Here is a 24,985-nt window from a genome sequence, read left to right on the forward strand (position 1 = left end):
ATGATCAAAATTTCGATTCGACACAGACTTTGTTGTGAACATACACAACATTTAGGTAGTTGCTGAGTGTTAAACTGCCAGTCAGTTAGCTACACTGCGGTCTGAGCAGAGGGAGACCCAGCCCATTCTCCTCCTCCCGCTTCACACGCAGGCTCTGCCTGCCTTCTCCTGGGTGTAGCTGTTCAGGCTTTGCTTGGGGATTTTCCTCTCCACCTTCTTCAATTTCATTGCCTTCATCTGGAGCAGACTCATCTTTCCCAAATCAGCTGTGCAGGCCTGACCTCGGGAGGACCTTATTTGGTCACACTTGATAGCCACAATCTTCTTCCTTTACATGGAAGGTTGTGTCTCATAACGGGAGTGGACCAGAACACCAACACCTGCCTCCAAACGGCATGTCCACGAGGCTATGTCTCAGGTGGCCAGCCTGTGTCTCCAGAACCTCTGGCAGTGCTTATGAACAAATGCGGTGTGGATGTATACGGTCATGGTCAAGGGACTTCTCAGGATTCCGGAGCCGTGGTCCTAAAGTGAAGGTCTGTTCCTAAGCTTACTACTGTCTTTGCCACCAACTTTGGGACATTGTTCCTCTCTTAGACCATTACCACCCCACCTCATTTCCCTCCATAGTAAGGAATATGTACTATTTAGCTCAAGAATGATGGTGGGAGGAGCCCAAGATATCTGCCCATACTGCTCTCTGCTTGTGGCAGTTAGTAGAACACAAGGGAAGAAGGCAGAGGGGCATATGAACATAAAAATGACACTGGCAAAACAACTGCAGAAGCCATCTGGAAGGAGCAGGTGGGGTGTGGCCTCTTCTCACCTGATTTACCCTTAGCCTGTCAGGGTACCCCCGCTGGCAAAGACCAGAGGGCTTGAAGTCACCAGATGCGTTGAGTTCTGTGGTTTGAAAAGCACAACAAAACCAAAAGGCTTACTTTCCAACATACTGCTGCCTTTCCTTAGCACTGGCCTTTTAAAAAAATTTTTTTTTGACAAATTCTGAGACAAATCATAGATAGCTAATTAGTAAGAAAAAAGAGGTAGACAGGATGGGGCTTATTAACTTCTATGCTATTGCTAGAAGAAGTCAGAAATATGTCCTTATTTTAGGGCTAAGAAAATTAGAAATTCATTTCAAGCATAAGATATATTCCTAATATCTCAATAATCTTTGTAATTGCTCCAGTGCAAATGACAAGGACAGGAGGTAATACCCAGCTATGGGAGCCAGGGAGGTTTAAGGAAGATAAAGTGGACAGGTTCTGGCACTTAAAAAAAGGTATCTGGAAAAGGAGATGCCTTTTAGATTTCCAAACCAAACAGACATGCTTGAACCTGTCTGAGTGGATGATTAACATTAATTCTGCCTGGCAACAGTTTCCAAAAACAAAAATTTGAAATGTTATCAAATTTAGTTAGGGGGCACAGGTTCTGAAAGCAGATTTAGAGGAGATATGGGGGAATGTGCTGTTTTCTTTAATACCTGACAGTGCTAACCTTTGTAAGCATAAATTCAAAAGCTGAATACAGTAAAATCATCCATAAATAGTAAAATCAACAATTTAGTAAGCTGTGCTTAAAAAAAAAATTTAATGAGTCCCTCAAAATCCTTTTCAAACATGCACAAACCATCTCCATCTGACTCACTGTTCTTTTACCTGTGTTTTAAAGTCAGAGTAATAACATGGATATGAAAGGTGAGAAAAGCCAGAACATAGGAAATTTTGGGCCTAAGGTCAGGATGTCTGTATGTATTTCTACATATCCTTCAAAAAAATGTCCCCTAAAAGTCAACAACTAGAAAACAACTGGTCAGGACTTTTTTTTTTTAAAGAGTCAATGTTATGGGGAGTGGGGGCTGGGATAGGTGGATTGCTGTAGATTGAAGATAAGAGAAATAAAAATACATATGATTCTTAATCAAGTTCTAGATCAAGAACAGTATCAATATCTGTTAAAAAGACAACTGGGGAATTCTTTTTTTTTAAACTACTGGACATCTTTTTAAAAAAATGTATCTATTTATTCAGTAGATGTACTGGGGATTGAGCCCAGGAAGGACCTCGTGCGTGCTAGGTATGTACTCTACCACTAAGCTATACCCCTAGCCCTGGGGAATTCTTAATATTACTGAATAAAAGTTAATTAGGCTATGTAGATGAATGTCCTTAATCTTTGGAGATGCACACTAAAGTATTTGGGGGTGAAACGTCATAGTGCCAGCAACTTGCTTTACAATACTTGGAAAGAAAAAAATATAGAGAAATGAAGTAAATGTAGTAATGTATTTATAATCAGTAGAACAGATATCCCATCTCCTCTGAGATACTTGGAGGAAAAAATCTCTTTATGGTGGACTAACAAGTCAGTAGACGTTCTAATGACTTCCAGACGATGCAGTCACACATGAAGGAAGCTGCCCTGGCCTATTACCAGATTGGAAGGATACTGTCCTGTTTATCCTGTACCTTTACCATGTTTGTATAATACAGCCCCGGGAATCTAACATTACACAAGGACAAGTGTTGGTCATACTCTAACATCTAAGCCGGTGGTTCTCAAGTATTTTTTTGGCCCTGGCCCACCTAGAAAGGAGAAGGGAACACCCAGCAGAGGGCAAAAGAAAAGCTGCCACTGCTGTCACCATGACAGCTGCCCACTGCCACCTCTACCACGGCCTGGGCAAAAAGACCACAAGGACACAGGACAAAGTATTAACAGAAGTAAGATCAATCAGTAATTCCACACACATATTAATACACAGGGACTAAATAACAGGAACTGAAACATAAGCTCAACTCAAGATCACAAAACATTCTTGGGAAAAAAATGAAGAATATCCACTCCTTGTGAATGTATATGCGTAACAGGTTTAGAATGGCCGGACCACTCATTAGATTTCATCCCCCGAGTCCTCATGAAGGCACAATGCAGCCATCACCTACGTGTGAAGGTTGGCAGAATTAAAAGGAATTAAAGTTCTCGTCCTTGAAATTCTTTTTCTGCCCACAGAGGCTGAGCAGAGTCAGGGCCAGGATAGGAAATTTGAAATGGGTGGTCTGGGCTGTTAGTGCCCTCAGCTTTAGGGGGAAAAAGTTTCTGGAGGCTCAATCTAGCCCAACCTAGCCTACCGGGCTGGGAGGTCAGAAAGGAATGTGGAGCTGAAGACCGAAATGGTGTGAAAGAAAGCATGCTGTCTTGCAGGATTCCTGGGCATTTCTGTCTTGGGGATCGAGGGTGGCAGGGGAGTCTGGCATGGAATCAAGGATCTCCACACAACTCATGGAAAGTGTGGCAGACATCTGGTACAGCCCACACCCAGGTGAGCACACCTCAGACAGGGGCTGAGATTTCAGGGTCGGTTCATTCCAAATCTCCACCTGCAAGAACAGCTGCACTTGTCCTGGGTAAAGCCCCACGTGGAGAAAGTGAGGTTTCTGTTCTGGGATAGAATTTGGCACCAAATAGATACAGGGTGGATATAGGGAAAGATCTCCTCAGGATTGGCACAGCAGCAGTATTCAAATTTTCATTTAATGTTTATTTTCATCACACTAATAAATTAAGTTTACAAAATCAAATAGTACTCCAAGGCTTATGATGGGTAAGAATGGTAGTATTCAGGATTTTAGATTGGTGATTCATCATGGTGGTGGTGGATGGGGGGTTATGGTGTTGATTATTCCAACTTATTCTTTCTTACTTGTCCTGTTTCTCAGCAAGGACCAAAGGACTGAGTATCACCCTGGTGGTAGATTTCAGCGCCCCAAGGTATAGGATCGACCATGAGGTAGCAGAATTCATCAATTAACAATTATAGAAGTCCCCCCTATATGACCAGTATCTTCTGTACAATAAATAACGCAAGAGCCAAATTAGGAACTGATAAAGCTAGTTCCTGGAACATCTGGTTCCAGGAATCAGATTTCTCCCATGCAGGAGGAAAAACCTACAGTCAGCAGAAGAGAGGCTCCAGGAATTGGTATGTGGACCAAAAAAACCACTCTTATTTTTTATGATTTAGAGCAAGAAACTTGGGGTAACATAATCAGCTCAAGAAAAAGCCTTTGAATTTATCATGACATGAACTATCAGAAAAGACAGTCAGATCCAACAAATAGAGCCTGAATTACATTGATACAGGAACAGGACCAACTCGAGAGCCAGCTTCAAGTATCAATGACTCTGCATGAAAATGTCTGGGGGAATGCCAGAACGAAATAATCACTACAAAACTTGAGCCAGGTCTTCCTGCACTGGGAAGAGGTGAGGGAAGAAAACATCTTTCTTGCCCATAAAAGTAGATGAGGCTATACCAAGCATTTGGAAATTTTAGAGCTGGAATCTTTTGGGGATGCAAGCTCAGGAAAACTGAGTTCGTATTATTAAAAATGATAGGCACTTAACTGAAAGATGGTCTGGAGACTGTCTCCAGAGAGACCACTCTCAATCCACAAACGGTGCGGCAGAAAAACAGGGTTAGCAGGGGCCTCAGAAGATGACTTCAGAATTCTGAAAATGGAAACCTAGAGGCCTTGAATATAAGAGTTAGAAACTAAAGGAAGGAAAAGGACCTTAAAAAGAACTGGCCCAACTTTGAAAAGGTATAAATAGCATTCGTAGAGCATGGTATCTGAAACATCTCTGAGAGGTCACCTGCAAAGGCAGTGGAATTTCTCTCAAGATACAGGAATTTGAGTTATTGATAGAATGTCTCCCACCTGGGTTTTAAATTAGACAACAGGGTTGATACCATGAAGAAGTTAAAACCATAAGGCCTCTCTGTAAGCCTCTCTCCCATTTTCTGTTTACCCTGGATAACCCAAGTCTCTGCTGTGGACTCGAGCTGACGACGGCAACATGGGTCTGGGCTGTGCCCCGGATAAAGCATTTGCAGAACGCTGCTTTCTCTGGGGGAAACGCTGGCTGTGTATGGGATTGGTGCTTCGGTGATGAGATGCTGCAGTGCTCACATTGGCTCTGGAGAGTGAAGCGTTTCTAAATTGTGTTTGGATAGGGCTGGTGTTATGATATTTCATGGTCTTACTGCTCTCTGGAATGTGGAATATATGATACAAGATAGAGTCAACAATGGAGAAATCTAGCTCCGAAGATGCCAAAGCTCCAGCTTAAGGGGCCCCCAGGTTATAGCTTCTGTTAGACCCTAAGACAAAGGCCTTCTGGCTAGCAGGAAAAGATAAAAATGGTGGTTTTATACTTGTAAAGTGACTTTAATTTCTCCGTGGGAAAGGAGGACTGACTTGTTAAGGGGGTTTCACTTCATAGGAAAGAGCTCTTTTGGAGGCATTCCTGCACTGGTGGGATCATATCTCAACTATAATACTTACTATCTAGTAACGTCACATAATGGGGGAGGGGAGGGGTGATTTGAAGGTCTGCTTCTGCTAGGCCGAGTTCAATGATTATAACATCCCACAAAAATTCCCTCTCCCTCCCCGCCCCGCCCCACTGCCCCTTCCAGCAATGGCAGCAGAACCAGCACATGATGTCTCAACCTCAGATCACCAGCTGAAATACTACTGGTCAGAAGGTGAAAAACTAAATTTTGTCCATGGAAGTCAGTTGGGGAGGTCACTGTATAATGTACAATTGCAACCCAAAAGGTGGAATAGCACCACGCAGACCACCCAAATGGGGGTACTCTAGCCTCCAAAGGGGGCTCAAGGCTTCCCCTACCTCTTTACTCCACCTACCTATCTACTCCCCCTCTCGAGAGGAGAAAATGTGACCTAAGTCAGGGATGATGCCCAGGTCCTAGAGGGCAGACAGGGTGGGGACAGCTGACTAAGAAGAGTAGACATGGTCCTTGAGGCTACCGGTCTCTTGTTGGAAGGGGCTGGAAAGGCTAGGAGGGTCCCTGGGGAGACGTCAGGGAAACCGGTCTATACACAGGGAGACCTTAGGAGCAAAAGGAGCCCTCAAGGGGAAACCAAGGCCCAGGGGCAAGCTTGCCAGGGTAAGAAGATTGGCTGGTCATGTCCCTGGTTATCAGCTAGGAGGACCAGCTGCTAACTGGACTTTAGGCTATTGGCCCTGTCCTTTTTTCACCTCTACCAGTACTGACAATAACGACACAGGCGATTTTCAAAGGTTTCTATTCTAAGCCTGTTTAAAATAGAAGGGAAGAGATTCTTTGTATTAATGCTCTTTTTCCCTCTTTCCAAAAGAAGCGGTCATGTTAGTAAGAACCCACCTTGGTCAAATGTTCTAAATCATGCCTGTCCTGACTCAGAGGGGAGGGAACTGCAGGTCAGAGTGTTGTCTACCAGGGAACTGCAGTGGTATCAAATGAGGAAGATAATTTAATGCCGATGGTAGTAGAGAGGGTTTTTTTGACCCAGATGAACTAGTTTCAGATTCACTTTAAGTTCACACTCTCTCCACACTTGAGTCTTATTCTTGAAACAGCTTGGATTTGTGCAGTTCCTTTTCTTCAAGGGACTCATTCACCCTAACAATTTCGGACTGCTATTTTAGAATTCTGAAAATGGAAACATAGAGGCCTTGAATATAAGAGTTAGAAATTAAAGGGAGGAAAAAGGAGCTTAGAAAAGCAGTAGCCCCACTGTGACTGAGGCAAGGCTTGTGTACTAATACATACGGGCTCTGCCGTGGAAGAGTTTTCTACAGAATGAATCTAATTGCATCAATATGTCACATCCCAAAACTTTGGGCCATGGAGAAACCAATATGATAGACATCTTGTTTGTTAATTTTTCACCATAGGGAAAGAGCTCTAAATTAGAGAGCCCTGCTCTCCCAACTCTGTTAGAGTTCTGTTAGAGGACAGCATGGCTTCCTCCACTGGGGGCTTTCCAGCAACCACGGCAGATTGGACCACGAAGGGCTGCTCACAGTGGAACATGCCATCAGGAAAGGGGGAAACAGGACATTTCTCTTGAATGGGAAAAAAATGCAAAACCAAACCTTCTTTAATCTCCCTTCTATAATTTATTCCCCATACATTTGCTTCTCATCTAAACTGGCATTTAAGAGAAGCATCAACAATACTTGAAGGAAGATTTAAGCACTGTGGAATTTACCTTCAACTTCAAAGTTAAAATTTATCTTAAAAATTTGACAGGAGAAAACCCAAGCCCTAGGGAAACTGGCTTCTCCCTCTGAGAACCGCTCCCTTCTATCTACAGCCCAGCTTCTCCTAAAGCAGACAGCAGCAAGTGCAGCAGGGTGCCTAAACCGTGACTTGTCCTCTAGCACACATCTTAGTGGGGACCAGCATTAGCTGCACGAAGTTTAGATGCAGCCTAGGAAGCCTTGGCTAGTGTATGTGTTTAAAAGAGGAATCAGAAAGTGAGAAATCACCCTGGCTAGTTGTTTTCTATTTATCTCTAAGGTCATCCCAAGAACTCTCAGAACTCATGTTACAGAGTTACTTCCCTACCAGCTGATGGCTGGTGTTGGGGGCTGTTGAACAATGGCGATGGGGGGTAGGGGGTGAGAACGGAGAAGGTGGTGGTGTGCAAAATCCACTCTCCAGATATCGGCTGTGTGCGGAGCAGGGGCTGTGGCTCAGGCAGACGTGCAGAAACGTACTTCTCATATGACAGGAGTTCTTTGCTTTTGGACACACTTAGAGCCTAAGAGAAACTGTCTGCTTCTTGTGTCAACAAGGAATGGAAACTGGGAAGTGGGGACTATGTTTAATATTTGTCAAAACACAGAATACATTATAGCCCTATGCTGCTCTCTCCTTATTCCTCAAGAAATGAGATTCCAAGTCCGGGGGGAAGGAAAGAAAAGGAAGTTGAGGAGGAGCAGAAATGTTCAGATTCAAGGCATTCCTCAGCGCAGTGAAGTTATCAGCATTAAACTATTCTCTATTAAAATCCAGATTGGGAAACCTGGGGTAGGCATTCCAGGATTTGGTCTTTACTGCAGGCAGCCAGTAGGAGAGACACCCCCCCCTCTTTCTATTCTACCTTTTCTATGGGAGAAGTATAAAAGACCCTCATTAAGTGCCCTTTCAGGCAATTACAAAGCATTTCCAGGCACTCAGCTGAAAAGTGTTTATGTAAGCTAAGTCCTCCTCAGCCCCTCCGGAGAAGCATCCTCTTACACAGCCGATATCTAGGGTTACCTCCTGAGAGGTTTCAAACTCTTACAAAAGGACAATCTGCCCAGGCCTGTTCTCTTTTTAACAGGGAGGGGAAGACAGTCCTGCACGACCAACTTATAGCAAGGGAAATATTTCAGGGGAAAAAAAGACCTGCAAAACACAAATGCAAACAGCCACATTCAGTTATGAGGATGAGGACCAGGAACTAGGAGCTCTTAATTTAAAACCCCAAGGAAATGGCATTGGATCATTCATCATTACTATTATGTTTTGTTTTGCTTTTTAACGGATTGTCCTTTTAATGCTTATCCTACAGCCCTGGTCTAGCCCTTCTACATGGGGGTGGGAAGGGAGTATCTGAGCTGCTAGCCAAAAGGTTGGAAAATGTTTAAGTTGAATGCTACTGAGGCAAATGTACCCCTAAAATCTGGCCTAGATTCGGGGTGAGAATGCCATTCTAGTTTAGGGGTTGCTCAGAGGCTGGGTTCTGTCTGGAACTTCCTGGGATGTTCATTTGAGGAAGCAAGGTGTTTGAGTGCACAGTGGGAGGGATGCAGCCATAGAGAGACTCCCCCATAGTGAGGACCAGGCTGGGAAGGGTCATTTTAAAATGACATGGATGCAACCAGAGTGAGAAATTTAAATAGGACAGAAAAGGAAGGCCAAGGAGTAGAGAAATTACAGCTTGGTCCTTCCCATTTTAAAATGTAAGAGTAAGTGCTGTGGCAGGCAAACACCCGTCCTTCAGGCCTGGAGTAAAGGCTAGAACTTGCAGTATCAAAGCAGGCAAGAACCTTCAGTGGGAAGATAAAGCCACAGCCCCATGGGAACCAGGAGATAAAAGGGTAATATCCTCAGATCAAGTCTCAACACCTCTCTCTCCAGGGAAGCTACACCACCCTCTCCTATTATCGCTCCCTTTAGACAGCTACAGTCTAAAATGGGAGACAAAGAAAGGGGGGCGGACTCACGGATCTGTAGCAGCCCTTTGCCTAAGCCAGGACACCAGCCCGGCAGTTGGAGGGTTAAAGTCAGCACTTAAAAGAAAACTCGAACCCCATTAAGCTCAGGCTTGGAGAACAGGGAGCAGCAGGGAAGCCAAAGGAAACTAATTTTGGAGGTTCTCCAAGCTGCCAATCACAAGCATATTTCTAACAGTCCCAGTGTTGTTTGAGTTGGTTGTTTTTCCCCAGGCTGCACAATGGGGTCTGGTTATTCATTGAAAAAGTCTGCAAGGGAGCCCCGCCCTCCATTCACAACCAATTTGGAATGCTCCATTCAGGCAGGAGGGGGACTCTGCAGCTCAGCTCGCTGGGGCAGGCAGAGCAGAGCCCAGCTGTCGCCACAGGGACGCTTGCTCGCCCAGCGCGCTGTGTTTATGTAAGAAACTCAGACACTGCAGGCGCCTGCCTGCTCTGCATGCTCCCTAAGATTCAGATGGCCAAGACCCTGGCTGAAATCTGCAAGGGTGTGCAAGTCAGCTCCAAGTGAGGTAGACAAGTGCCCTCTGGCAAAAGAAATCTATCTAGTTCAGCCCTGTTCAGAATCTGACTGTAGCTATCAGCTGAGAGAAACAGACCTCAGTGGTATTTCTCCTGCCCCCGGGGCAGGCTGGTTTGCATTAGAGGACAGCTCTCCATGATGGAAGCCAGCCTTTCCAGACTCTTTGCTTTTCCATTCATTGCCAATAGCTGTATCGGGAACCACCTGGCTTCCTCCCAAAGGAGAGGGTCTCTGGAGACACTCACTACTAGATTCTCTGGCTGCAGAGGAGGGGCCGAGCTACCCATTATGAACAGTTTCACAGTTCCTTTCTCCAGCTTCACATCTGGCCTGAAAGGTTTATAATACCCTCCCCTGTATGCCCACAAGACATCAAAAGAGAAGAGTGGGGAGATCTAGGGTCGGAGGGCAAAATCTATTCCAAGGACAATGCAAAGTACAAGGCTAAAAACTGGCTGGGTTTCTTAAGATTCTTTTCAAACCTTCAATAATTACCCTGAGGGAGATCTGATGAATCCAGTGAGATGACCAGACTTGATCTCCAGGAAGAGCATGCTACTGGAAACCAAATCCAGGAGAGAAATTTTAGCTCATGGGTGTTTCCTCTTTTTCAGCACATAGTGGGCTGTTTTCAAATGTCTTACGTTAACCTCTTCTCACTGCCCGCCCTCCCCCGCCCCCACACCCCCAGTCAGTGAACTCAGGGAAGCACTGCTCTGAATCCTAAGCACAGCCCCCCCGCCCCATTCAGTGCCTTGGCTGCTCTGCAGATCAGTCCCAAACTCCTGGACTTTTAAGAGCTAGATCTTATCCCGCTCCCCAGAATCTTGCACCCTTAGTTGCAACTTTCCTCTAAATGTTTCCTCCTGCTAGACAGGGAGCCTCCTTTATTCACTAGGCACAGTCTCTGGTCTCTTTAAGAGGGAGCTCTTCTTAGCTTTAACATCTAAGTTGCTAGTCCATTGTCATTTACCTGCCAAGCTCAAAGGTGTACTTACCTTATGGTTACACACACACACACACTCCTGATCCACAGACACACTAGAGGCTGTGTGTCTCTCCTTTATTTTAAGCTGAGTCTCTTAGGGATGGGACAATGATAGAAACTGACGACCAAAGCCTCTGTGAAATGAGCTTGATGAGTTCACAAAATGAATTTTTAAAAAAGAAACCTAATCCAGTACTGGCATCAGTACGCCTGGCGCTTGGCCAAGAGCTGGGAGCTGCAACATGACAAGACTCCGAGCTCCTTGGATTCCAAGTGGAGAAGCACTGTGTGCCAGGGCACAGATGGGGCCCAAGCTGCCTCAAGGGCAGCCATGCACCGAGAGGGGCTGTCAGCCTCTGAGCCTGGATGCACGTTATCACCATTAAAGCCCCAGAAACTTGTGGTGGGAACAGTCTCTGGGTGGAGAATTACACCCCTCTACCTTACCCCACTAGCGGTAATGTTTTCTCTGGGTCTGAAATTAAAACAATGATACTTCTAGATGGTTGAAATGGCAGACAGCACAAATGCTCAGCTTTATCAAACTACCCATGTCTTAACCTTATAAAACTGAAGAATGCTGAAAAACAGGCGATAGACTAATTTCTTTATTGATGCTAGGATTTTGTTACCTCTGGAATCTACAAAAGTGATCTGCCCAGCAGACACAGATATAATTCCCCATCCCAAGTCTTTCTTGCCACACAGAGGACTAGAAAGGTTACTGGGTTTTATCAGAGAACTAAGAGCAGAGAGACAGAAAAGACAAAGAGAAAAATCTATTGTTTTTTATAAGCCTAATAATTAAAGTTCGATGAAAACAGATTTTGAGCAGACATGTGGCTCTGTTCGATAAAAGGGAACGCTAGGTCTTGGGTCCTTAGGTGTCCTGCGTCTAGGGATCGTGGAGGCTATCAAAATAGGAAGGATCTCAAATCATTTAACCCTTTCTCAGTGGTAAGGGAGTGGGCTAGCTCACAGACGTTGGAGGTTATTTGACTTCAAGTTTATAAGCCTTTGTTTTCCTCCTCTTGCTTTAGCACTCATTTCTTCTCCCTGCTTTCAGAGCTACCAGCTCTGGAAAAGGGTAAACGGATAGCCTTGATTCCCTCAAGCCTCTTATTTGTAAAGTGCCTACTGTTCTTTCTTACCTTCCATAACAAAAAAGACCTTAGGATGCTCTCTTCATATAGAAATGGCCCAAGAACACAGAGCAAGTAAATGTAGAATTTTGTTATATCATGTCTGGGTCCAATATAATGTGCCCTCTCCCAAAGGCAGGCACTTCCTCACCATATCAACCTCCTTTGCAGTTAAAAAAAAAAAATCCAGATGAATAATCTCATATTGAAACTGGATTAAGATCAATGTATTTTAGACTCAAAGGCTATCATAACAGTTAATTCTATTTCCCCAGCCATCTATTGCAATGTATTTATGAAAAGTCGATTTTATCAGTTAATTAGCCAGTCCTTAGGAAATTACCTGTACTTCCTCTAGTCGATCCATTCTTTTTGAAACACAGATCTAAAAAATACTTCAAGGGAAAAATAAGGTCATTTGGGTTTTAAAACAATTCTTTGAATTGTATTTGGTATGGAGACCATGGTTTTAAAATGAGATTTTACCATGCTTTCTCCCCAGCATAAAATATTTGAATTATTCAAAATGCTGACAGGAAAATATTCACAACATCTCAACTGAAACAAATGAGATTTAAAAAAAAATCAGAACTGGAATCTGTATTTTAAAAAACCTATTTATATATGCTAAAATCTAGTAGTACCCTAAGGTGTTCAGTTAGTTCAGAAAAATGAATGTAGAAGGGAGGGTATTGCTCAGTGACAGAGTGCATGCTTAGCATGGACGGGATCCTGGGTTCAATCTCCAGTACCAGCATTAAAACAAATAAAAACCTAATCCCCCCTAAAATTAAAAAAAGAAAACAGAAAAATGAATGTAGACTCACCCACTGCTACCCTAAATCTGAGCACCTTGAGTTCCACTCTTATCCATGGTTTGATTTGCAGCTAATTCTGTGAAAATGTGTCGTAAAAATGCGTACACATCTATCTCCTGACCCAGATTCCCTGGTTTGGTAGCTCTATGTGTTAATACACATATTTAGCTGCATACATATTTATATAGCTATACACACATACACACATTTATAACATACAGGATATATATTCAGTTTTATCTGTACACACACTTCTAGGAAACATGTCAGTTTTATAATTCATCTGTCTTATAATTTCTCTCTTACTTCCAAATCCTACATGAAAAAACTCAAAGCACTGAAATGTTGAATAGGTTTCTCGGGGTCACAGAATGAAGAGAACTGAGGTGTTAGACTGGGCAGCCAGCTCTCCAAGGCCTTCCTGAGGGCCGTCTCCAGGTATCTGAAATAATGAGAGAGCCCTGACAGTGACCTCCGGCTTGCAGCTTTGTGAGAGCTTCTTTAAGGATATGATTTTATATATTTCCCCCCTCATTTCACTTAATCCCTCCCACTTGCCCCCAACCACTAGTCAGTCTCTCCAGCTATCTTATCCTCTTAGTAAAATGAAAGGGCTGGGCAAGACCATCTCCACAAGAACTTCTAGCTCAAACATCTGGAATCTTCAGGAACATCTATGTCTCAGGATCAAGGGACAGTGGGTGGCACTGGCAGAACACCTATGTCTACAGGTTGTACTTTCTAGTCCCTTGAATGTGACCTTCAAGAGTTTCCCAGGTGGAGGATACTTCACAGATACAGACCTCAGTAACATAAGGTCAATCTACACAGATAGAAGTAAGCTGGGCATTTTTATAAGATTTAGAACAACGATTTCAAATTACACTTCTGGATGGATGCTGATGGGTAGAAACCCAAATCTGGAAAGTTTACAAAATCGAATCTCTTTAGAAGTTGAGCTTATAGCGTTTACCTACACCCCCCACCCCAACACACACAAAAAGGTAAGCCATAATCTTCAAACCTGACATTCTAAAATAAAAAGTTATCCATATTACTTGGTATTTCTTTCTCTCTCACACACACCCACAAAAACTCTCACATTCAAGATGGAAAATTCATCAACTCATCAGCGACAGGGAAGGCAGACTACTACTGGTGGCAGGCCACAGAAGAGTATTTGTTACAAATGTTTCTGCTACCCTAGGGAAGAGGTTTGCTTTACCCGGCAAGACACGTTTGATTTACACTTCATTGATTGGGTGATTCAAGCCAATTCCTAAGATTTCATTAAATTTGAATGAGTTTTTCCCCATCTCCCGGAACCATCATGGGCTCTTTCAGAAGGTCACTAGAGTGGAAGCTGATCTGCAACACAAGGTTGTATGACCCGCACATAGAGAAGAGTCTGCCCAGCCCAGGGCCCTGCCAGCTCCCAGAAGTCTACACTGCTGGGCTCAACTTCAGGCAAACCAGGCACACAGAACAGCAAGGATAAAAGGCTCAAGGATACACCTCCCCACACTTATGTTCCTGCCTAACCTCAGTTTGAATTATCCTTCTTGAAGCTCCATCTCCAGAAATAGGAGTCAGAGAGGGAGAAAGAATTATTAAAAGACTTTCTGGGGCCACTCAACCATCTGCTTTATCCTTAAAAGACAGAAAAGCTCAATCCTAAGAAATTAAAGCAAAAAGCAAACAAAGTGAAAAAGACATCACATTTGGTAAGCAGAAGCATCTCCCAAAGCAGTGCCATTGTAGGTATGGCACTTTAATTAAAGAACTTAGCACATTCTATTCGCTGAGCAGGAATTATTTCTAAGGAGCCAAAACACATTTATTGATTCCTTCACTTTAGCTTCTTCCTGCAGATAAATATCTCTCCAAATATAAATCCTGTTTGCTGACATTGTTCTAAGGCACATACCTTTGCTTCAGCACATGAAATCAATTTGGATGCAGTCATCTCACCTCCCTTTTAACTCTTTTGGGTTACAGAGAAACAAACAAAAGTGTCATAAAAGCATTTCAAAGGACCTCTGCCAAGAAAGCCACCTCCCAAACAGACTGCAGCTTATGCTGCTCTGAGCAAGCACTGGAAAGGCTGGGCCAAATTGTCAACACAGAACAAAGTAGGATTACAAACTCTGCCTTTTATCTTGCGTGTGCGTGCGCACACATACACACAGAATCTGGGTTATCTTTATTTAGCCTTTCAGTGGCAAGCCTCCCAATCACTTGGAAGCAATCAAAGGGCAACAATTAACACGCATTTACTTTCCTATAGAAAACATCCTTTGCAAGCTGTGACAAAGCTAAGGTAACCACACATCTGTGGGTTACAGTTTGTTCCCTTTTAAAGCATCATTCTTTTGCAGCTTGAATCATTAATGTTTAGCTGGTACTGATGGTCTTTCATGTATTGATTTAGAACACCCAGCTTTTACCCAGACCCAAAGATACCCTCTCTCCCAGTGGCATTTTTACATACACACACAAGATAAAACAAAGCTGGGAAGAATTTGTTGGTGCAAAATGAGAAATTGAATCCTTGCCTGGCTCAGGTGCTTGCTATTATAAACTATGACTAAGAGACATGAATTTTTCTATGATGCAACTCTCAAGAGAGGCAGCATTTTCTCCAGGCCTCTCTTAAACCTGCTCACACGCCAGTGACTAATGCTCTCTAGAGCTGCCCTGTGCTGCTCAAATTTCATCAGCCAGCTTTGTCCTTGATAGCTCTGCCTGGACCACAAAAGCTCCCAGACCTGTTGAGGACAGCCCCGAAAGATTAGTGCAAAGCTAACCCTCGCCAGCACTGAGAGCCATCTTTTGAGCTCCCACTGCATATGTTATTTCAGGGATATGACCATTTTAAGGAAAAGTTTTTACTCTTCTCTGAACAATTAAATCCTGACAACTACATGAAAAATAAGTATAAATCAGATCACGTTGTGACCACTTTTTGTTAACTTAGAAGTAGAAACAAAACTGACAACATGTTGGGTGAAGCCACAATTAACTGGAATCTCCCATTAACTATTTTCTGCACCTTTAAAAGAAAAAAAAGTCAGGCTCATGGTTCACATCAAGGACTTAACTTACAAAAGAAACCAAAAAACAAAACAAAACAAAACAAAACAAAAAACACCAAAAAACCACACACTGGAAAGATAATGTCTGTTTATAAGATGCTGGACCAACCATCCATTAATTTCAATTGATAATTTTGAGCTTGAAGTCTTGCAACCTTCTTAGGTAAAAAGAAATTTAGGATGAAATGATGTTTAGGTAAATCTTACCCACAATAGAATAAAAGCACTTTAGAAATAATTTTAATAAGGAATGAAACAAAAGTTTATGGAGGGGATAACTTAGAATTATTACAAGATATCAAACACATTCCACTGTCCAAATATGGGGGCTGGAGCTGTAGAGTATTCTAGACACAGATAATCCAAGACCAAACAATTTCAGAACACATGTGCCACCACCACCAGAAAGGTACTTACAGTTATCAGACTGAAAATCTGGGACAAACTGTTCATCATCAGGAACTTGTGCTGGAAAAAGAGATTTTTATTTTAGACCTTTAAGTTTTATTTAAAAGCACAATAAAATGTTTTATGTGGAAAACAGGACAGCCAAGAAACTTGCCTTCAGCTAACCAAGCCTCTTGAAGTTGACTGAGATCCTGAAACAACTCTGGAATTGAAAACAGAGGACACCAGAATGAGAAGAACTTCTCTGCTAGGGAGAAGAGGGAAGGGCCGGCTACGGGCTACCTGCCACTTCCGCTGGGAGCCGTTTGAGCAAGCTACAACACCCAGGGGAGAGAATCTCTACCTTCAGAATCGTGAGCCAGATCTGTGTCCAAAAACTTCCTCTTTCTGTCAATCACAGGCCGCCCTCTACACTCCTCTGATCGAGATTTCTGAAAGAGGTCAACAAACAGTGAGGACTCAAGTGTAATAAAGGGGTCCAAAGTGGGTTGTGCCACTAACCCAATAAGGAGAAGACTCACATTCGAAGAGGGAGGACAAAACAAACCAAAAGCCACATATACTTACCCCTGGGACCATAAAAGGGACTTGTTGATCATAAAACCCATCCATGGTGCTTCCAACGTCTCTAATGTCACTTTGAAAGGTCTCAGCATTGAGTAATTTCTGGGGGGAAAGGGGTCCTCCTGTAAGTTGAATTTGGGAGATTTTAACTGAGAGGGGGGAAAAAAGAGAAACGAAGTAATTTCATATTGCTCTTTCTCTAGGGCCTGTGCAAAAATCACTACCTTTCTCTGAGGTACTTAAAGCCCACTCAAGGTGTAAGCTTTGTAGACTTAATGCTGGGCTTGATTAAGGGCATCAGAGGTTCATGGTGTACTTAGTGCCAAATCCATTTACCTAGTCATTCTTTTAATCTTTCTTTTATTTAATCATTAAAATTACAGGTTTACTACTATTTGTCTCCTATCCAAAAAAAAAAAAAAAAAGCGCCGTTTTCATTATGAAAGGGCAATTTCTCTCCAAGATTCTCTCCAAAAGAAGATTCCCCAGGGCATTTGTTAGGGTTAGTTTTTCAGTTTGTTTTTTTGACATAATTTGACAGTACAGTGACAGGAAGTAGGGAAACTGGGTTTAAGCATTCCAAATTATTTGCAAGTAAGAATCTGACATACATAGTGTTTCTAAAAGTATTTTATAGGTCAATGGTAAAAGCACTATATATAGTTCCAGGAACACATCTATCAGATCAGAGGTATACTTATCTTCATACACAACTCTTCATTAAAATCTAAACCTTTTGTCCAAACAGGTGTAGTGTCTGTAATGTCACAGATATCTCCACGGCAACTACAGATACATATAGAGACAGATATCTGTGACATCTCCAACTTCTAAAAGAATAAAACAGCTAGGAAAGTAACACACAAAGTTCACTAAATTCCACTGCACGTATTTTTAAATGCACCTCTACCACAGATCTTTAAAAAGCATTAAAAGCAAAGCATTCATGGAAAGAGAATGTTTCTTATAGTGAAGTCAGTTTTCCCCAAACATGACAAAATAAAATTAAACTTGTTTCAGCACTGTTAAGCGTTGGGGCAGGGACAGAGGTTGGGGATCAAAATGGAGAGGAGGGAACTTTTTCTAATTTGGGAGGAATAAAGTAACAATTTTAGGAAGGTGCCATCTTCCTTAGCACTGTTTTATTCAAATAAAAATGCAGTTGAGCCAACAAAATGGGGGAAACATTCATTTCTCTCACCCCAGCTCTAAGCAATGCAAAACACTTAAGGATAAATCTTTTGTTTAACTTGTACACAAATTTTACATAAGAAACCTTTTTCTCAGTGGGCAATTCCATCCAATTTGTTTTTCACACTGTGTGAAGCATATCAAATTTTTCTAAGTTAGCAGGATACAAGGAAACCCGTCACTGCCAGCCTCCTCTCAGCACTTTGGTCCAAGTAATAAGATATTTTCAAAGTCAAAGAAAAAGAGAGAGGAGCAAAACTGCCCACAATTCATAACTTCCTTGAAAAACACCCGGGCTAGCCTGCCTGCGTGCCTTCCAAACAGCGGTAAAACATTCAGAAAAACGCTTCTTTCTCAAATGTCACCAACTCATAAACAAAACCTGAGTATCATCTGCAGTGGGTTGGGGGGACATGAAAATGAGTTCTCTGTAGCCTTCAGAAATCTGTCAGATTAAATAAACCGTGGCCTTAGAAATTTTGTAAATATCTATTTGGAGGGAGAACGGGTAGGAGATCGGAGAAGGAGATACTTTCACAGTCTCACGATGAAATACGCTGCAAAAATACTTCACCGTGAAGAGCAAAAATATCTTTTAAAAAATTAAATGGAAGAAAGAAGCTGCCAGAAGTGAATCGAAAAGAGGCATCGAAGGTCTTTAAAGCAGTCTTCAAAATCTCAAGGGCTAGAAAAATCGTGTTCAAAGTACAATTTTTTTTTAAGCCTTAAGGGAAGGCTCGAGTTCATCTAGGAGTTTAAACCACTTCCTTTGTGGGCCCCCCCCTTCCCGGTGCCCCCAGGAAAACTTTAACACGGCGCAGCGGTGCGATCGAGGCCCCTCCCCCGCAGCGCGCAGCGGGCCCGGTTTTATGAATGGGAGAGCGAAACGCGGCCGCCACATCAGGTAAAGGCTGTAACTGGATCCCTCGCACTGGGCCCCATTCACAAAACAAGACACACTTCTACCCAATTCCCAGCCTTCTCCATTCATGAAAACTCCTTAAGATGCGCCCCCGCCCCCACTCCCAACGCACGCCCAGCCTCCGACGCAGGCCCCTCACCCCAGCGTTTTAGGAAGAAAGCTCAATGCTTCATTCACAAAAAAGGAAAGAAAAAAAAAAAAAAGCCGCAGGGAGCAGCGAGCCAACGAAAGAAACCCGCTTCATTCATAAAATCACCCACATTCATAAAACGAGCTGAGGCGCCGGGCTCTACCAATCGCCTCCAATCCACCTCCCCTCGCCCCAAACAAAAAAACCTTCCAAACATCTCTCTCTGGCACTCCTCGACCAGGAGTTCGGTTCCCCCCAGAGGTCCCCCTCCCCTTTGAAAATGCGGTCAGATCCCTAATCTAGTGCGAGGTTTCGGCATCTCTTCATCTCCCCACCGCACCCGTTTTTTCCTCTTCCACCATCCCCAAGCCGTTGTTCTGATGCTCCCCGATTTCTCCAGAATCGCCGTGCAGCCTGACACCCTCAGTTGCTGGGGGTGGGAGTTGGGGGATTGGGTGTCCACTTTCCACAACCTGAAACTTGCAAGGCCTGCATAAGTTCCTGGCCGACCCCCAACCCCGCAGGCTGCACATGCCTATGTCACTTAACCCCTTCTGGTGCAAGGGTGGGGGGGGTGGGGGTACATCACCTCTCAAACATTCTCCCTAAGCTGCTTTCCACCCACTCCTTGCCACTGCAAAGCTCTACCGAGTGCCTTTTCTCGCGAGCCTCCAAGTCCCCTCGAGTCTCTCAGATCTTCAGAGACTGTAAAGCCCGCAACTCGGCGCCTCTCAATCCCCACCCGGGAGCCCCCGCACCTCGCGCTACCGCGCGCCTCCCCCGCGACGTGCTGAAACCCGCTCTCCGCGCGTCCGGAACCGTTAGTCGCCCCCGCTTGATGCCTCCCAGGAACCGAACCGGACCCGGCCGCGGGAGGAGGGGGCGTTCAGTCCCGGGGGATGAGGGCTCGGCCCAGATAGAAAGTCCATCCCGACTTTGAGGATTCTGAATCAGCCAGTGAACTCTCGCCGGCTGGGCCCTTCCTGGACACCCCTCCGACACCCCCTCCCCCCGCCCCGGTCCCCTCGACGCCCCCTCACCTGAGGCGGCGGTTCTCCACCCCTTGCAGCGGCCCCGGGGCGCAGGCGCGCTCACGCACGCGCGCACCGGGCCTGGGCGCCTAGGCGAATGGCTGGGCCGAACCGCTCGGGGGACGCTGAACCGCTCCGCGCACCAGCGGCTGGACTCTGCGCCGCAGCTGCCAACCAGGCTGAAGCGCTGGCCCGGCCCCCACCGGCCCGCCGCTCCGTCCGCCGCCATTGGCTCACCGCTGTAGCCTAGCCTCATTTCCATTGGTCCATGGCTGCTCCCGTGGCTGTCCATCACTTCTTGTTTACCCTGTCTGCGGGCAAATCCAGCCAAGCCGCCCCATCAACTCCGGTCCCCATTGGTCAACAGCGCGTCCTTCCCCACCCTCCAGGGGTCTGTTTTACATAATTTATGCACCGGGGGCCATTGGCCAATCAGCACAGGCTTGTTTATATAATGAATGTAAGGATGTTTTTCATTCATAAAAAACGCGACCTGAGGGGGAAGCTTAGCTGAGTCAGTGAAGCACTTAAAGGAGCCGAGGGCCTAGAGGAGCCACCGCTACTTCCCTCCTCGCAGCTCTCCCAACTTTCGATTGAGGCTTGGTTCTTTCCCCTTCCCACTTCACCCCTATTTCTCCTTCCCCTGCCTCCCGCCCCGGGTCCCCAGCACCACCACCGAGAGGACTGTGCCGCTGGGCGCCAGTCGTTCGCAGCTGCAGCACCAAGCGAAGTTATCATTTTAGAATTCAGGAGAGAGGAATTGGTCATTCCATCCGAAGAGAAACTCGCTGACCGACCTGGGCGTTCGGCCTACAGAAACACAGAAAACGGAAACCGAGCCCTCTAATCTTCGTTACCTTTAAGAGAGGCCTTAATTTCCTTTAACCAGGTTTCCAGTGCGGGAAGAATAAGTAGTATCTCCCTTTAAAATCTGAGCTCTCAAACAGATTTTAGTTACTATCTTATACCGGCAAGACCAAGGCCCAACCAAATCCCGTTTTCTCACTGTGTTTAATTGCAGTTTATAACCTCCGCCAGAGTGGGTTTTGGACCCGAGATGAGAGAGGGTCAACACTCAAATCCTCTCCAGAGCCTGCACCAACCAGTCAACCGACCTAGAAGCATAAATCCCTCCGAAACGGGCTTGCTGAGTTAGATCTCCTGCCTCCCTCCCGGGGCTGCTTGTTTTCCATTTAAGAGTTGAATGCAAGATGGTGCATTTGCGAATTAGATCCCGTGCAGCTGGGAAGGACTGAGAAGCTACTCCGCTTGCCAAACGATCGCGCACTAACCGCAACTGCTGAGATTCTTAACAGGGTGTTCCAGGAAACAAATAAGCAATCCTCTCCCTTCTCCACCCCCTCTGGCCCCTCCTGTGCTGGCCATGGGGCGGCTTTCTGCTCTCCTCCAGGATGCTGAGGCTTCTGAGGGAGCTCTTCTTGTCTTGTTCTGTTTGTGTGCCTTGCCATTCACCCCGTGTGCCAGCAGTGGGGAGGAAAGACGCCAAGTATGGGGGCAGCCGCTAGCAAAGGGGGTCCCAGCCAACTATGGGGCTGCCTCCTACCCGCACCACGGGGCATGCAGTGTGGACTTTTAGGGAAAACTTGCTCACCTTCTTTTCTGCTTCTACTTGTGGGCATTTGGGCTGTCGTTTATAGCCCAAGAAATGTTGAAATTCACGAAAGGAAGCCTAGAGTTCCTGGGCCGAGCGCTCATCAGGCATGAACTCCTGACTTTGTAAGAGAGTGGGGTGAACACGAATGGGTGGGTGGGAAAGTGCTCTGAACTTTAAATGAGCAGTTCCATGATATTTAATTTTGTAGTAGAGCATTTTGCTACTGGCCAGATCCAGTGGAGTTTTCCCTCAGTGCTTCTCTTTATTCCCCAGGTAACACCAGTGCTGTTTGGTGGCTGGAGTGCAATCCTAGACCCTCTGTCCTCCTAGTGATTTGCTGACATCCCTGAGGGCTCTGTCTCCCCCACTAGGCTCAGAGCCCAGGTTAGATCCCCAGTCCTCCTCCTCCCCAGCTTATCTGCCCCCATCCTGCTTCAGCTCATCCCAACTTATTCTGCTCTCTAATCTAGTTTCCTCAGAAGTTTCTGGATTCATCTTCACTGATGTCTGTCTTCAGGCCCAGCTCTCAGAAGGCCTGCAGCCCATGGGGCCACACATCCTTTGCCATATAATCACAGAACATCAGTCGCATTCTGGCTACAGGGAAACAGTACAGGACACTTCACAGCGACTTCCTCCATGGGGTTGGACTTGAGGCCTGGAGTGTGACTCCTATGACCTTTGCCTCAAGCCAAAGCTCTCCATTCCACCTTGGGAAGAGAACTTGGGTATTTCTGGATTAGGTAGTAAGTAATGAATATCGGTAGGGAAGGAATTGGAGGATGGGTTTTTGTAAGAAGATTGTCACAGACATGAAATCATGTGGAGGGATTTACACCAGAGAAGAGCTCTTGCCAATTAATTATTTAGTCATTTGGTATACATTTGTTTTGTACCCAATGCTCAGCCAAACTCTGTGTTCAGCAAAAAAGTTAGAGATAAGTTCCAGTCTTTGGCTTGGAGGAGCCCACAATCTATTGTACAATTTCAGCTGCTGAAGTTAACATATGACCTGTTTGTGCCATATACAATTCTCTATAGGTTATCTCATTTAATCCTTGTAATAATAGTACTGAAGTGGTCGCTACTTTTTTTTTTTTAAATGGAGGCACTGGGGATCGAACCCAGGATTTCCTACATGCACTAAGTGCCAAGCATGCACTCTACTCCCAAGCTATACCCTCCTCCCCTGCTACTGTTAATATCTGCATTTTATAGGTGAGAAGTGGAGGCACAGAGAGATTAAGTAGCTTGCAATAGTTGCACAACTTGTACGTTGCTGAATCTGGATAAGCACTAAGGCAGGCAGGTTCCAGAGCCCACATGTGGAGACTTAGCATGTGCCTCTGTTGCTCAGAAAACCACCATGAAATATCACTTGAACCTGGAATGGTAGAGGGCAGAACTGGTTGAAGTCATAGGGAGGCAGATTTTTAGTTCAGTGTACGGTTAGGAAGGACTTTGGGATGTTTGGAGTGGCCCTGCTCCATTGAAGGAATTCTGCTGATAATGAGTCTCCCGTCACAAGAGGCATTTCTGCAGAAAGATTTAGTGCAGAGGGAGTACTGCACTGGATGGGATAGATGAATTCAGAGGATTGCTCCAGCTCTAAGAATATGGCTCTTGAGAATTAGGAGCTTGTGTTGGATGGGGGTTCAGGGCCTGGGCCCAGGAACCTTGGCTCTGCTGTGAAATGTGAGGGTACAACTCGTGATGAGCTACCTTGCTAGATGCACTCCTGGGCCCAGAGTTGGTTCCTCACTGTTAAGTGTTTATGATGTCTTTTCTCTATACCTCTTCCTTCTCTCTTGCTTCTCCTTAGTGACTTACCTCCGCCACTCCCATCCCCTTCCCACTCCCTGTCTTCTTGAAGTATTTAGAAGTTTTTAGAAGTTCGTTGTTTAGCACATTGAGTCTTTCCTCCTAAGAACATCACTTACATCGGTGCATTTGCCCAGCATATGTTCTAATGTACCATTCCCTCTCCTCCAGGAGAGAAACCAGGCTGGAAAAGATAACAAAGAGATCAGCCCTCTGGAACATTCATCTAGTGTCAGTCTAGCCTTTATTCTCTGGCAGTAGCAAAACTCACTTAATCACAGTAGGGGAACTAGCCCCTTGTTCTTCAATTTGCAGCACACCTTCAGAGGAACAACACGGAAGGATAGAAAAACAAATCCCTTGCCCTCAGCCTGAAAGCTTCTGTTTTCCTTTAGGGGGCTGCTTTTAAAGTTGTCCCTTAAAATCCAAAAACCAAGTTCAAGTATAAGGCAGGTAACCCTGCCTTGGGCTGATCACAAGATGGCAGTGGGAAATTGGCCGCATCACTGTCTTGGTCCCTCACATTGGGGCAATGCCTCCCATTCCTCTGGTAGAAATGCTGCAGGGAGTGTAGCCTGTCTGGAGTGGAGGTGGGGGAGTGGGCCACATGGTCCTAGGGGGCCTTTCCTATTTTTGTACAGCTATGGAGGAAGGGACTTGAGGACAGCGTCCAAAAGGTACAGCCACGTTTTTCTTGTCATCAAATGATAAAGGATTCTATCTGGCTGGCACACCTTTCTTTGTAAAATTCAGGTATAAATACCCTAAAAACCGAGGTAAGAAAAGAAAATCTTTTAGATTCAATATCTCTTTAAACAAATAGTTGCCATATTGTCTTCAGGGTTCTTCATAGTCAGGGAGTAATAATAGCTGACATTTACTGAGTGCTTAATATGAGCTAGACACTTTTCTAAACAGTTCACATGTATTAGCACATGTAGTCCCAACAACACCCCTCTGAGGGAGGTACTATCATTATCACCTCCACTTTCTAGAGATGAGGAAGTTTAGGTACAGGAAGGTTACATAAATCGCTATATGGCTAGCACACAGTAAGAGGGAAAGTGTACCCAAGAGGCCTCCTCCAGAACCTGGCCATTAATCACTCTGCTGGGCTGTCTCAGCTCAGTGACCACAGCCAAAACCGGAAGATCATTCCTCTGTGCCAGGCCACTTAGGGGCTTTGCTTATACTAACCCCCTTGATCCTCCCAACAACCCTGTAACATAGATACTATTATCATCCCTTTTTTAAAGATGATGAAACTGAGGCACAGAGAGGTTAGGTAACTTGCTCAAGAACACAAAGCTAGTAAGAGTTGGAGTCGGAAGCCAAACACAGAACTTGAACGGGGTCCTTGCTCTGAAACAATTTAAGTGGTCCCAGTTCCTGCGATCTTCCACTCTGTTGGTTTCTCTCATCTCTCCTTTAGGGCTCTGACGGCTTCCTTGCCACGCCCACAAGAGTCACTGTGCTTCCTTGGGAACGTGCTCCAGTGACTCCAGCCAGACTTTTGAATTACTATCCTGGGCCGGCTCGAATTTGTCTCCACTACGGCCACTCTAGAAAGAGAATGGAAATTACCTGCGCTGAGCATCCCCTAGATGCCAGGCTCTGTGCTGGACAATTCACACACATCATCCTTTAGCACTC

General features: G+C 44.9%; 1 protein-coding gene across 3 annotated transcripts in view; it reads right to left on the reverse strand.

Moving 5' to 3' along the window:
• ETV5 (ETS variant transcription factor 5) overlaps positions 1-20,108 on the reverse strand; it is a 55,426-nt gene extending 35,318 nt beyond the window's left edge. The window contains exons 1-5 of one of the 3 annotated variants that reach the window (XM_072962326.1): positions 19,906-20,108; positions 16,626-16,744; positions 16,402-16,489; positions 16,213-16,260; positions 16,068-16,118 (exon numbers count right to left, since the gene is read on the reverse strand). In XM_072962326.1, the coding sequence (XP_072818427.1) occupies positions 16,068-16,118; positions 16,213-16,260; positions 16,402-16,489; positions 16,626-16,670 (232 nt within the window). In that variant the 5' untranslated portion in view covers positions 16,671-16,744; positions 19,906-20,108. Of the gene's footprint in view, positions 1-16,067; positions 16,119-16,212; positions 16,261-16,401; positions 16,490-16,625; positions 16,745-19,623; positions 19,731-19,905 lie in introns of those variants that run through there. The other 2 variants (XM_006200999.4, XM_072962332.1) reach the window with 2 other exon arrangements.
• Positions 20,109-24,985: the final 4,877 nt, after the last annotated feature.

The sequence above is a fragment of the Vicugna pacos genome, chromosome 1 (assembly GCF_048564905.1).
Source record: "Vicugna pacos chromosome 1, VicPac4, whole genome shotgun sequence".
NCBI lineage: Eukaryota > Metazoa > Chordata > Mammalia > Artiodactyla > Camelidae > Vicugna > Vicugna pacos.